Source organism: Pagrus pagrus (genome assembly GCF_965226575.1).
Source record: "Pagrus pagrus genome assembly, chromosome: 17".
In the NCBI taxonomy this organism is placed as follows: Eukaryota; Metazoa; Chordata; class Actinopteri; order Spariformes; family Sparidae; genus Pagrus; species Pagrus pagrus.
In genome coordinates this window covers 28,200,905-28,214,350 of record NC_140201.1, presented here as the reverse complement: position 1 = coordinate 28,214,350, position 13,446 = coordinate 28,200,905, and the positions used below count along the sequence as shown (strand labels likewise).

General features: G+C 41.4%; 1 protein-coding gene across 1 annotated transcript; it reads left to right on the top strand.

The window, feature by feature from the left end:
• The first annotated feature begins 1,717 nt into the window (after window positions 1-1,717).
• ssr2 (signal sequence receptor, beta) lies at window positions 1,718-12,906 on the top strand. The gene is made up of 6 exons (XM_084379045.1): window positions 1,718-1,826; window positions 2,582-2,742; window positions 10,016-10,114; window positions 10,728-10,836; window positions 10,922-10,999; window positions 12,345-12,906. The coding sequence occupies exons 2-6, from the start codon at window positions 2,582-2,584 to the stop codon at window positions 12,453-12,455; spliced, it is 558 nt and encodes a 185-aa protein (XP_084235171.1). The 5' UTR covers window positions 1,718-1,826; the 3' UTR covers window positions 12,456-12,906.
• Window positions 12,907-13,446: the final 540 nt, after the last annotated feature.

Below are 13,446 nucleotides of genomic sequence, written 5' to 3'. Positions count from 1 at the left end.
GTTAAAAACAAGGACAACAAGGCTGAATACAGAATTAATTTAATACTAGCAACATATTTCAAAGAAGTTGGGACGGAGGAAACAAAAGACTGAGAAGGTTGTGGAGTACTTAAAAACACCTATGCATCAATAAAGGTTGTTAAATCTTGCCTAAATGATTATTTGCGGCAGCATTAGAAGTCCAACTTTTGTGGTTTGTGGGCAAATTCACAGGGTGATAAAAGTAACAAAGCAAACTAACCAAATGATTCCATACAGACACACTTGTAGTGGCGACAGCCTAACTGTCCTGGCCCACGGGCTCATACTGTATGTAAAGGGATGTTTGTACAGCTGTATGCTGACAGGTGTATTCAATAGTGTGAGGGAGCTGATTTGAATCAAATCGTTCTCTGTAAGGATGTGGATCTCCAAATTATGATAAAAAAAATTACACTGATTAAACTGATTTTATGTAGCACACTTGTGTTATGTATTTATTTTGCAAAATAGTTTTATAAAGTCTGCTAACTGTCCTCCTGCTGCCATCACTGGGTGACACTGAGGAAGAGACACCGCTGGGTGTCTCCGGAGTGAATGTCTGTCCAATATCCAACCTAAAACTAACTTCAACTCGGTGGGCATGTTCTACATGAGGACTGGTGGGTTTCTGGATGTGTGGGCAAATATGAATCTGTTATCAATAACCCTATTGCATTTAAGAGGAATGTAGAATTATCAGGGTATATATTCCAAACATAGATGGTACAAAGTAGCGAGGGGGGTTTGGGTGGTCAAGAAAGGCCCAACATCGAATTCTTGCCGTGGGACTAACAAACAGTTTTGTCCAGTTGATACTGACACACTGGGCTGGAGTAGACACATGTCGAGGGCCCTCAACAAGATGCCCAGTCAGAAGGGAAAAGAACATCAACTGCAAACTGCACATGTTAAATATAATAAAAGATATTTTAGAATATAGAAAATTGCTTTCTATTTTCTGTTTATATCTATCTATATCTAAATTAATTAATATATATTGTAAATATATTGAAATAAAGTTTTATTTATTTCAATATTAATGTAGCTATTAATTTATTTTAAAAAAACAACATACACAACGTTGGCATCAATATGGGGGGAAAGTGTTTTAGTGGTTTCCCCTCATTGGTAGTCAGGAGATTGCATCTGTAATCCTAAATTTACCATTTGAATATTTAAATCTGAATAAGAAAAGACACATAATTAGATTAAATATGCAATGTCATCATCTAAAATGTAGATGATGACATTGATTTAGACTCTAAATCAAACGCATATTATGGGGATATACTTTTACTCTAAAATGAATTGCATATGAATAACGAAATATAAATGAATAAGCTAAAATATATATCTAACTAAATAAATGTAGATTGTGATATACATGTGGCAGCTGAGTCATCTTGTTTGTTCACTAAATATCAAAATGTGCTTGTAGGGGCCCCCACGAAAAATGCCTGGTGTAATCTATGCATTAATCCGGCCCTGTTGACACATCACATTTTGCAGCGGCTGGACACAGAGTTATGCAGTGGTGGAAGAAGTATTCAGATTGTTTGCTAAGCTGAAAGTAGCTAAACAACAAGGTAAACTACATCACAATAAAGTTTTACATTCAAATGATCGCCCCTTACAATTCGAGGAAACAACACCGCCCCCAAACACCAGGGGCGCTGCGCTGCTCGGACACTTCCTTCAGTCCCCCTCGGTACACGTCATGCATACAGCAGCTTTAAAGTTGTGAGCATGCGCCGTTCCACCTCCTTCAATATCTGCTGTTCGAAGAGCACCACTGAACAGCAACGGTATGTACTTGTATATCCTTCCTTTAACTGTGTAAACCTCAATGTTCTGCTAATTTGATATTTAAGAATTAGATATATCACCATGGGTCCATTTCTGTAATATAAATGTCGATAGTGAGCGCTGGTCTTTAGTCTCACTAAGAGCTTTAACGTTTTCTGTCTCGTTTGGTCCACGTAAGCGTCTGTCGCACAGTCAGTGTTCAGCTCTTTGACTGAGCCCAGCTAAAATACAACACCTTTTACTTCATTTATTCACTAATGCTCTCAACTGTTTGAGCAGAAATGTTGCTGTCGTTTTTGTCGATAAAGCTCAGGTGAAATGGCTATAACATTAGCTCCCATCGTAGCAAACTGTTAGCCATGAACATATTTTGGTTAAATCATCGTCGGGTTCATCTAATCTGTCCTTTCTCTGCAAAGAATACGACGCTTTGATATGTTGAAGTGATTTTCCTCAGACATTTCCCTACAGATTGGGTTTATTTAATGTAGGCTGTTTCATGATTGGTTCGCTTGCTTAAAGTCCGGACTGAGCCTTCTAACGTTAAACCATTTTCCTGTTTCGGCAGGACAATAAACTTAATACTAACGTTACATACCCAAATGTATGTGGACACTTGAACATTAGCCATATGAACACGTCATTCTTAATCCATGGGCATCCACATCCTTACAGAGAATGTGTCTTCGTAGTTCATTTCTCCAGTAGTTAGTCAGATTTTTATTTGGATCATTGTGGCCTGTTTTTCTTCCAGATGACGAAGATGCTGCATGTGTTTCTGGTCCTGGCTCTGCTCGGTCTGGGCTCAGGAGAAGAGGGAGCCCGTTTACTGGCCTCTAAATCCCTGCTGAACCGCTATGCTGTGGAGGGCCGAGACCTCACCCTGCAGTACAACATCTACAATGTGGGCTCCAGGTCAGGAGGACTTTACTAAGTGCAATAGAGTACTCTCACATAGCCACTAAAAAGTTGTTGTTTGACTGTGTGTGACACAAATGCTTGAAATGTTAAAGTCCACTTGCTTGTGAGCTGTGAATAAGCTCTTGTGGGAAATTTTAAAAAATGCCTCTAGAATGTAGATAAAAAGGTAATCAACAGGGCTGGGAGGGGTGCTAAAACATGCCCATTCACTCCTTAGTGCTGCCTCCTGCAGAGGCAGCCTCCCCCAGCCCCACCACAACACAGACATGTGCTTACACACATAATACACACACACACACACACACACACACACACACACACACACACACACACTGACATACTATATTGGCAGCATATTAGCAAAGTTTTCTAGTTATGTAGCTATGAGCAGCAGACCTCCTGAATGTTTGTGCTTGTTTCTTTCTTGGCCTGAATGACATTAAAATAATAATGGAATTTCTGATTTTGATTAACCCTTTGACCCTAACTGGCGTCCCATGGTTTAAAATGCAACAGCTGGCAGCGTACTTAACCATTCAACTATTGTAACATTCCTATGCTGCTGTGAGTATTTATACTATATAAAATATATCCGCTAATATTAAATAAAAAAATATCTAAACTACGGTAACTATTTTTAGGATTACTTAAGATTAATTATACATAAATATGCTGGCGTCTTAAATAGGTGACGATTCAAATGGCTGGCTAATATGGTAAACTGGTGTATTTTGAGAGAAGCAGTTTTACAAACAGACCATATACCCGCCTCTACGGAGCGCTCAAAAAAAGGACGAAGGAACGCACCCAAGGTGGCATCTGTCATTTGATTGGTCCACACTCTAGCTGTCTCCCTATTGGCTGGTGAAACACAATATTTTAAGCGTAGGGAGGGACAGACTTGAGTCTGAGCAGATACCTCAACCTGAGAGGAGGTGCTTGTTCTTTCTGCGTGCACATTAGATTTGAGCGCGCAGACTTTAGATCTGAGCTAGCACAGGACATATTTGAATGTGACTGTATTTTTTGTGTGCAAGAAGAAATGTGAGCACAAGCATGTGATTTTTGAGTTCATGCACACATTTTGAAAGAAAGCAGCAGACATCTCAGTGCGAGCACAAAATGTGAGCATGAGGAGAATAAATCTGAGCACGAGAAGGAGCTGTGTCACTGAAAAAGAATGAAATTATGCCCTCAAACTGAAAATCTACTCTCTTGAATAAAGATAGGATAATTCTTCCATAAAAGTCATGTTGAGGTGGCCAATCACATAAGCTGGTGATCAGACTGGCAGCATGAATTACTGAAACCACAGTGGAGTGTAACGTAATGTGTTATGTGTCTTCACTCACTTTGGCATTGTACATTGATTAAAACATTGGTTTTAATCGGTGGATGCCGATGGATACCAGGGGCAGACAATAAGGGAAAATTTGAAGATCACTGGTCCCACCATTGTAACCACTGGCCCAGGAATCGATCCCCATAATAACGAAAAAGAACAATTTGATTTAATAACATTTATTTTAATACTGCAGTACTGAGGTCAAAAAGTGCAAATACATAAATCAAAAGTGCAAACAGTGATGCATTACTCAAGCACAATCGGTTCTTCCTCAGTCTCCTCCTCAGTTGGTTGATTTTTGCGCCCCCCTCCATGTTACAGGGCATTTTACTTGACACATGCTAAAAAAAATAAGATTTACAGCCTCACCCCACACCATGTTCTCTAATGCAGACATCAAGTTTAAATATTTGACCAACAGTGTTTTACAGGAGGATGATCTGAACAGCTGTTTTATTCACACTTAAAATGTTTTTTGTCTTTTCAATGTAATTTTCAATCCATGAAATCAATCTGTGCCTTTTGTTTTGCCAAGCTTCTCTTAAGTTTTACTCTTTCAAATAATCAACCATCTACAGAACTTTTCAGTACGCTATTTTTCTACTTCTTCTTCTCATTATCATTAATTATTATTAATAATATTGTTTAAAGTGAGCCTCTTATCGTTTAACAGAAAAATACATCATACAAACAGCAACTTTGCAGCGTTGTCAGTCTGATGGCGAGTTATCACTTTCTGTCATCACTAACATACTGTTGATAATCAAAAAAGCTCTGAGGCTTTGTTCTATGTTATAATACAAGATTTCAGCATTGAGCTACAACCAGGCTACAGTCATGACTCTGTACAGTCAAACTAACCAAAAACTTCTTATAGATCATCATTATAAAGGTTCAGGGCGGTCCTGTAACCATGGTAACTCACGGTGCCAGAGGGGAGGGAGGGACGCTGAATGAAGCCGTTTACACAGATACACTGCAGACAAAGTCCAGACTATAGTTGTTATTTCACACATGTAGCACACAACAGGAGACTCTCCGTGTCAGACGAGTTCTCACATGCTGACTAAACTCAATTGATAACGTAGCAGCGCGACGAGTCCTTGCTAGCTAAGCAGCTAAACTTTAGCGCCGCTCCGTGTTGAGATCCCGCCCTGTGTGGGTCACTGCACTGTCATTGGTCAGGCGCGCACACGCTGTTAACGATACCATTGGCTGTAGAGTCTGACAATCTGTCAATAAACATCAGCCAACAGTTCTCCTCCGATCTACATTGATCTCACAAGTCGCCTCTGTTAAGTTTGAATGACGGAAATCTGTCGTAGCGACGGAGAACTTTAATCCATGCTGGCCCCACAGGGCCAGTGCTTGGAGCGTTCTGGTGGCCCTGACGGTTTTAAAAGTGTGTCCGGGCCACCGGGCCATTTATATTGTCGACTAGGGCTGCCACGATTAGTCGACTAGTCACGATTACGTCGACTATTAAAATCGTCGACAACTAATTTAATAGTCGACGCGTCGTTTTTTTTTTTTTTTTTAAACTTTGTTTTCTCTCTCTGCTGCGGCACCTTCCACTGCCGCGTCTGCCTTTCTGTCCTTGACACACATGCGCAGTAGTGGTAATCTGGGTGAGCCGTGGTGTCACCTGAAGTTATACCAAACGGGCTCTCTGGTATCAGGGCTACCCGGCGGCAACGGAGCTCAAAAGTGTGGGAGCATTTTAAGAAAACAAAAGAAAAAAGTGTGCGATGCAATATCTGCAAGACAGAACTTGCCTTTCAAGGCAGCACAAGTGTGATGCACGAGCTCCTGAAAAGGAAGCACGTTGTGGCTGACAACGACGATGAAGAGGGTCCGTCCTCTCGTTAAGCTAACTGGCTAGTTAGCTGCTAACATTAGCGTAAACAGAGAGCTAACTTACTACTTACTCATATTGATAGCTGTAAACGTTAACATTAGCGATGCTATTTGATTCATTAGCCTTAGGAACAAGAGCCTTGTGCAGTTTGGGATTATATAGAGTCAGAGTGTTGTAAAGTTGAATACAGTTGTGAGCACTGAGCACAAAATGCACTGTTGTTATATTCAGGGATGCAAACAGCGCGCCGAAAAGCGCAACTCGCTTTTTTCGTGGCCAATTAGGAGACTTGTGTGAATCGTTCAGATCCGAAGAGTTTTTGTTTGGGGGGTGCGTCTCAGCTCGGGTCAGTAAAATTAACAGGCTGACAGTGACAATCACGTGAAACTGAGGCGAACTCATTCATGGTTGCCTCTGATTATACTGATAATAGCCTACCTATTAGCTTCCAATGTAGACGCGCAACATGCGCGCTCACAACCCAAAGCGGCGCCGTTTTTCCCCCCCGTGCATGTCCGTGGAGCTGTGCGCCATGGACGTGCACGGTTCCCTACGTTGCTGTGTCAGGCAGGTGTTTCCCACGGAGCTCTGCCCCGTTTCAAAGGTGAAGGAAGCCCTAAGTGGAGAGACGTTGCCTCCGCGATGTAGAATGTGTTTTATAGAAGAGAAACACACATTTCAGGAGCTGACTTGTATCATCAAAACAGACACATGTAAACAGAGAGCTGAAAATCACTGGACATGTCTGTTGGGATTATACAAATCAACAGTGTAAAGTGGAGCTGTCAAGATGTATGCAGTAGTTAATTATTGCATATCCTACTGTACCTATCACTCCTATTGTTTCTGATGTACAGGTGCATTAGAATGTCATGGGAGAGTTTATTAAGGCCTATGTCACTAGTAGTTAGCATATACCTTAAACACTTCAAGCTGAAAGTTAATGATTGTTATATAAGAGCAGCTGCATGCTGGTGCGATAAACTGTATGTTATACATTCAATTTACGTATGATCCGATTAGTCGACTAATCGAAAAAATAGTCGGTGATTAGTCGACTATCAAAATAATCTGTGGCAATTTGTGGCAGCCCTATTGTCGACCCCTGGATACTGTAGGACCAGTATGCTTGGCATACTGTGGCAGAGACATGAGAGCAGATCAGAGGCAGAGCAGAACGGCTCAGTAGCAGGTCATGTTATTTAGCATGGTTAAATGCTACAGAGAGAACACAACAGAAATTTCTCTGTGGAACATGATGGTTCACTTGTGATCACTCAGTTTGGTCTTGTGCCCCAGTTTAAAACACACAGTAATGCTCTGCCTCACATCTTGGCTGTTAACTGTTATTTTTAAAAGATTACAGGTAGGACCAGCATGCTAGTAACATAACAACATGGCAGATTCTCCTTTTAGCGAACTGATCAGTGGGGGTTCCCAACATGTTACACACACACACGGACAACAGAGTGACACTTCCACACCACCGCACAAGCCTGCAGCATTTCGCCGCACCACCTGATTTGGTCTGAATGTAGCCTTTAACAGCATTACTGCTAACCAGCTAGTCTGATTAGCAGCTTATGTGATTGCAGTGTTTCCCACAGTTTCAGACTTAAATTGTGGCGGTGGCTGTCCAGCTGGGGTGCCATAGAGCATGCGCACTCGAGACTTCTGCCGACTGAGTCGGCCAACTTCCGTTTTTTTGGCGCCAAGCTAACTTGGATGGGGATAAAATGTAATCGGGCGGCTCTTCTAGACTCTCCAGAAGAGCCCAAATTTTGACAGTAAAACGAGTCATTTTGCAGGGGTGGTGAGGCTTTTATTACCGTTTTACAGATGCGTCTTTCACAATGTTAGCTTATGGGAAAAAGTCCCCAGTGCATTAACATGACGATGTAATTCATGGCTTGGCCATGACAAAAACTGGATTCAAGGCCTGGGGCTCTTTATGGAGGCTTGATCTCGACGATGAGGCAAGCCGTCTTCTTTGCAGAGGAAGCTACGGTCAAGCCAACTGCGTTGCATATTCCTCTTCCTCTGCTTCATTGGTTTTACTGGCGGACTACAAACCACACCGCCATCCACTGTCTGGAGTATATAACATCACCATTCACTGACGGGTGCGCTGTCATGAGTGAGAACGGGATGCGTGGCTCTAAAAAAAGAAAATCAATATGTGGCAGCCAATGTTGCTATTGTGGCCGACTGCCACAAATAAATTAATGTGAAGGAAACACTGGATTGGCCACCAACGTGGTTATTTTTCATTCTGTTGTACAGACCCCAAATTATACCACAGTGGAAAACAAAAGTTTAGAAACATCACTTCTAGTGGCTGGGCATAAAGAGCAGCTGTGCAAAGTTGCATTGTTTAATGCTTGTAGGGATGTTCATTGTACTTACTGAAAAAAATTAACATTGGGACACAAATACCCCTTTCACACTGGACAAAAAACCCCAAAACACCCACTTACATCTGGTCAAATGACTCTGCATTAGTCACAGGTGCTTTTCTGCTCACCACCTACTGGCTGTGATCGATACACTACACCCAGGTGGACACAATGATTTTCACACCTGTCAGGCACATTGATATGACGGGTCTTGAAATTAAGGACATCTCAGTTGATGGCAACTTCCACCCTCGGCGCCAGAAAAAAAGACGTGTAATTCAGAATGTTATTGTTTAGGACTTAATAAGAAAGTGCCAAGGTGCTGGAAGCAGTCCACGGTGATACCTGTGGCTAAAACCAACCACCCCAAAGTTTTTAATGATTTTAGACCTGTGGCACTGACTTCCCTTGTTATGAAGTCCCTTGAAAAATTGGTAAAGAGAGACCTCCTTAATAAGACTGAACACCTACTCGACCCCCTACAGTTTGCCTACAGGGCCGGTCGCGGTGTTGAGGACGCCACCGCCACCTTATTAAATTGGGTTTTTAAACACCTTGAAGGTAACAAAAACCATGTCAAGCTGCTATTTGCAGATTTCTCGTCTGCTTTTAACACAATTCAGCCTCACATCTTAACTTTCCAAGTTTCAGATTGATAAGTCCCTGATGATTTTATTTTACAAATCATATGTGGAATCTGTGCTGACCTTTTCTCTCCTCTGCTGGTTCGGCAACCTTAACATCAAGTCAAAAAATGCACTTAGCGGAGTGATAAAAACAAGCAGTAAGATTTTGGGAGTCCAACAGTACACACTTACAGATCTGTTCAATAGGCAGATAATTAGGAAGGCTAATGCCATTCTTTCCAATAGCTCCCATCCCTTACACTCTGAGTTCCAGCTTTTGCCTTCTGGCTCCCGAATCAGACTTCCTCGTATAAAAAGTAACAGGTACAAGCACTCCTTTATCCCTACAGCCATTTCCCTCTTGAATTCTGAACAGGGTAGGAGTCGTACCTGATTGATTCATTGATCGATTGACATTCTGTGGTTCTGTTCTTTGTTCTTGTTTCTTGTTCCGATGTGATGATGATGGCAGAGACGGAGGAAACGCACTGATTGCACTTTCCCTTTATGGGCTCTTTTTTTAGTCGTGCCACTGTTGTTTCAAGCACACTGTATTTTACCCCCCCTCCCCCAGACTTTTTAATTGTGTGTCTTGTATCTGTGTTGTTTTCTACTTGCCGCAACAATAATTGCCCTACGGGGACACGAATAAAAGAACCTTGAACCTTGAACCTTGAAATGCATTTAAAGTCTTCTTAATGTGGTATATGATCTGCTGCTTTATACTATTCCCTGTTTTTCTGGTGTGTTTTATAATGATGTAAAAGAGGCAAATTTGTCTCCTAGCAATGTGACATGAGTCAGTCGACTGTTTCTGGTGGGTTTCCCACATTGAAGAACACGCATATACTCCCTTAGGAGCAGGCAAACATTTTGAATTTTAGCAATGTGTCAATTAAAACACTGTACTGGAAACTCTGATTAAAAAAAATCCGACAAAGCCTTGTATTCTGGAGACATTGTCATGTACTAAGAGCTAATCAGGCACTGTCCCAGTACACATACAGTTCTTACTGTGTTCTTGTCCTTTCTGTCTTTACAGCGCTGCTCTGGAGGTGGAGCTGTCGGATGATTCTTTCCCTCCTGAAGACTTTGGAATAGTTTCAGGAATGTTGAATGTCAAATGGGACAGGATTGCACCGTATCCTTGAACACAAATGTCCTATTGCTCCTCTCATCTTGCAGTTGTTGGTGCATTAGGCTGAATTTGGTAATTGTAGTTAAATTGGAGATAAACCTTAAATTCCCAGACAGTTCATCAAATGCATCTCTGTATTTTGGGTTACTCAGGGCTCACTGACACTGATTTTGTTCACTGTTCACTGTATCCCCTCTGGGTGCCTCTGTTTGCAGCCACTTCACACACATCACAGACAGAACTACAAAACAATGGAACAGATATTGAGACAGTTTAAGAAATTATAGAAGTCAAAGCTTGATTGTCGGATGAAGTACCATGAGAGAGATGTGGACAGGAAAACGCTGTGAGATTTATTGTTTATGAGGCAGAGATCAGGGAGAAGTTGCCCGCCAGCACTGGAATATTAACTCGGCAAAGCAAGGCAGCACATTGTCACAAAGAACACTTTCAAGTGTATGTTGGGCCCTAAAGTTTCTAACATATTTCTCTGACAACTTAAAAACTAAGGAGCAGGTCAGACTGTAGAAGGATAATTTTGAATTGCTTTCAAACATGCATCAATGGACTCTTCATCCTTTTTCAAAGTTGTCAGCTTTAACCCTGGAACATTCAGAGCCAGCAATGTCTCTCACACAGTGGTGCTGCGCCCCCTGAAAGCTGGATATTTCAACTTTACCTCTGCCTCTGTCAGCTACCTGGCCCAGGAAGGAGGACAAGTCGTGGTAAAACCAGTTGATTATCTTGATGAATCAAAGCAGTTAAAGTGTTTAGTGAAGTGAAGGAAGCTGATGGCCGTTCTTCCTGCAGGTTGGCTACACCAGTGCCCCTGGCCAGGGAGGCATCCTGGCTCAGAGGGAGTTCGACCGGCGTTTCTCCCCACACTATGTGAGTAGTATTCAATTCAAAATGTCACTTGCTCACTCAGGCTTGCACTGAGTGGACTGACCTGCAGGGAGTGCCATAGACATGAGGTGTTCTTGGTTTGCAATAGTGTATGGGTGGGTGCCCAGCAATCACTTTTGCATGTTTGATCAAGACGTCCCATTCAAAAATAGTTCCCAACTGGAAGTTGTGCTGACGTCCAAATGTAACCAGCTTGTCAGCTGAATATCCTAGCAATGTTGAAATACGCCATTACCCCAAACAGGCTCATTCAGCTATTCTGCTAAAGTTTTTGTATGCAGCATGCCTTCAGTAGCTTCATACATCCTAAAAACAAGGGTTGGGTTTAAGAAAATCCTGTAATATATTCCATTTACTGCAGTGTTACCCTTTGGTCAGTAAATCTTTGAAGCCCTGAAGTCAAACTTCTCCCATATGAGCAGATGGCGATGGCTTGCATAAAAACGTTTCTGTTAACACTACTAGCTTAAAACGATGACAAAGGAATAACACTTGCTTGATTATATACATAAATGCAATAAACGTGCTTTTTATAATTAAAAAATGGGTTCAGTCCTTGAACTTGGGTCAGACAAGATACTGAACTTAAAGGACTTGCAGGACTTTGTATTTATTAGTTTTAGCTAGCTGTACCTGATGATCTCTCTCTCTCTCTCTCTCTCTCTCTCTCTCTCTCTCTCTATATATATATATATATATATATATATATATATATATATATATATATATATATATATATATATATATATTTTTTTATTTTTTTTTTCTGACTTTCAAGAATGATCAAGGAACCTGTAGGCTGCTTTTACTGACAGGGCTAATAATGGCTCATGTTATGGGAAATAACATTTTCAAATGAAACATTTACAAACCTCTGATTATAATTGTGCTTCAAACACTTGCATTAAAACGGCAGAGGTATACATTATAGCTATGAGAAAACTGATCATCTGAAAGTAATGCATTGTAATTATGAAGTATGCAATCTGCCATGATCAAATCAGCATGTTGCTAATACCGAACACCTGCTCACCATATTAAAAAAAAAAAAGTACATTACTTGGCTAATGGGCCCAGAGTTAGTTTAGTTGTATCAGTTTATCTGACTTACTAACTTCAGTCTGTTACTAACCTCAATCAGAAGCTCCGTCCATTACAAATAGGATGTTTGCTGCTACTTCTGGTGACATCAGAGCAACGTTGCTTGCATGCAAATAAATCATTGAATTAACACATCGCACATGAAAATGACAAGGAAACACATTTCTTTACATTTTTGGACTATCCATTGACCCATTACTCACTTCTCCATGTCTTCCTTTTCTAGCTGGACTGGGCTGCATTTGGCGTTATGACTCTGCCCTCCATCGGCATCCCTCTGCTCCTCTGGTACTCAAGCAAAAGGAAGTACGACTCGCCAAAGGCCAAGAAGAACTGAGAAGGCACAGCTGGGGGAGGGGTGGGGATAGAAGTCAAAGGGTTTAGTGGGCAAAGGATCTCTGAATAGCTTAATAACCCATATTGGGGGTGAAAGTTAACAAAGTACAGTGACCCAGGAACATGATTGCAATTTCATCAAACAAGCAGCATGATTAAAAGATCTTTGAGTCAGGAAGTAGAAGAACAGCAAAAGTAACATGAACAGCTTTAGTGTGGTTACAAACCATGAGCATGTACAGAACAGCTTTCTGTTCTCATCTACAGCCTGAGCTTCACCAGCTGCCTATAATTCCTTCACATTTGCAAATGGGTTCATGTGACAACTTGCATTACAATTACAATGGCAGTTACTACTGTAACAGGTTTTTGTACTTTTGTAATTGTGTGTGTAATGAACTGAATTTGAAGTTTAGAGCCAGTTGAACTCCAAAATAAATTAATAAAAACAGGTTGTGTTTTTCTAAAGCTGTATTTGAATGATTTCTGAGATTTTGATATGCAATATTTTTCTCAGCAAAAGCGTGATTAAACTAATACTTCTGTTTTAAATGTTGCTTCTTAACCCAGTGTAAAGTTCATCACGTTCAAAGAGTGTTGTGATGGCCGTGTGGCGGCTGGATATTTGAAGCAGGAGTCTGAGGCAGAGGTTTGGTGCAGACCAAAACCGGGTGTTTAATTTCACCAACATTTAACATATATCAGAACTACATTATGACAAGTTGCATGGAGTCCTGGCAGTGGCAGTGCTTGCTGGAAACTGGCTGCCTTATATAGCCTTCCACTGCCATTAACTTCACTGCTGCGCTGTGTCCCAATTCAGGGTCTGCAGCCTTCGAAGGGCGCATTTGAACGTCACAACGCCGCGCAAGGCTGTCCCAATTTGAAGGCTCCACAAATGCAGCCTTCTTTTCCCTCTTTTTGGAGGACGCACCGCTACTATCCTTCACGGCCTCCCATATCCCAAGATCCTTTGCACGCCCAAAAAAGAA

Bases quoted from the DNA above. Each gene is read 5' to 3' on its own strand.
- ssr2 (XM_084379045.1), top strand. From the start codon at position 2,582: ATGACGAAGATGCTGCATGTGTTTCTGGTCCTGGCTCTGCTCGGTCTG. The intron at 2,743-10,015 runs GTCAGGAGGACT...CTGTCTTTACAG, and splicing joins ATCTACAATGTGGGCTCCAG to CGCTGCTCTGGAGGTGGAGC. The intron at 10,115-10,727 runs GTATCCTTGAAC...TGGAACATTCAG, and splicing joins AAATGGGACAGGATTGCACC to AGCCAGCAATGTCTCTCACA.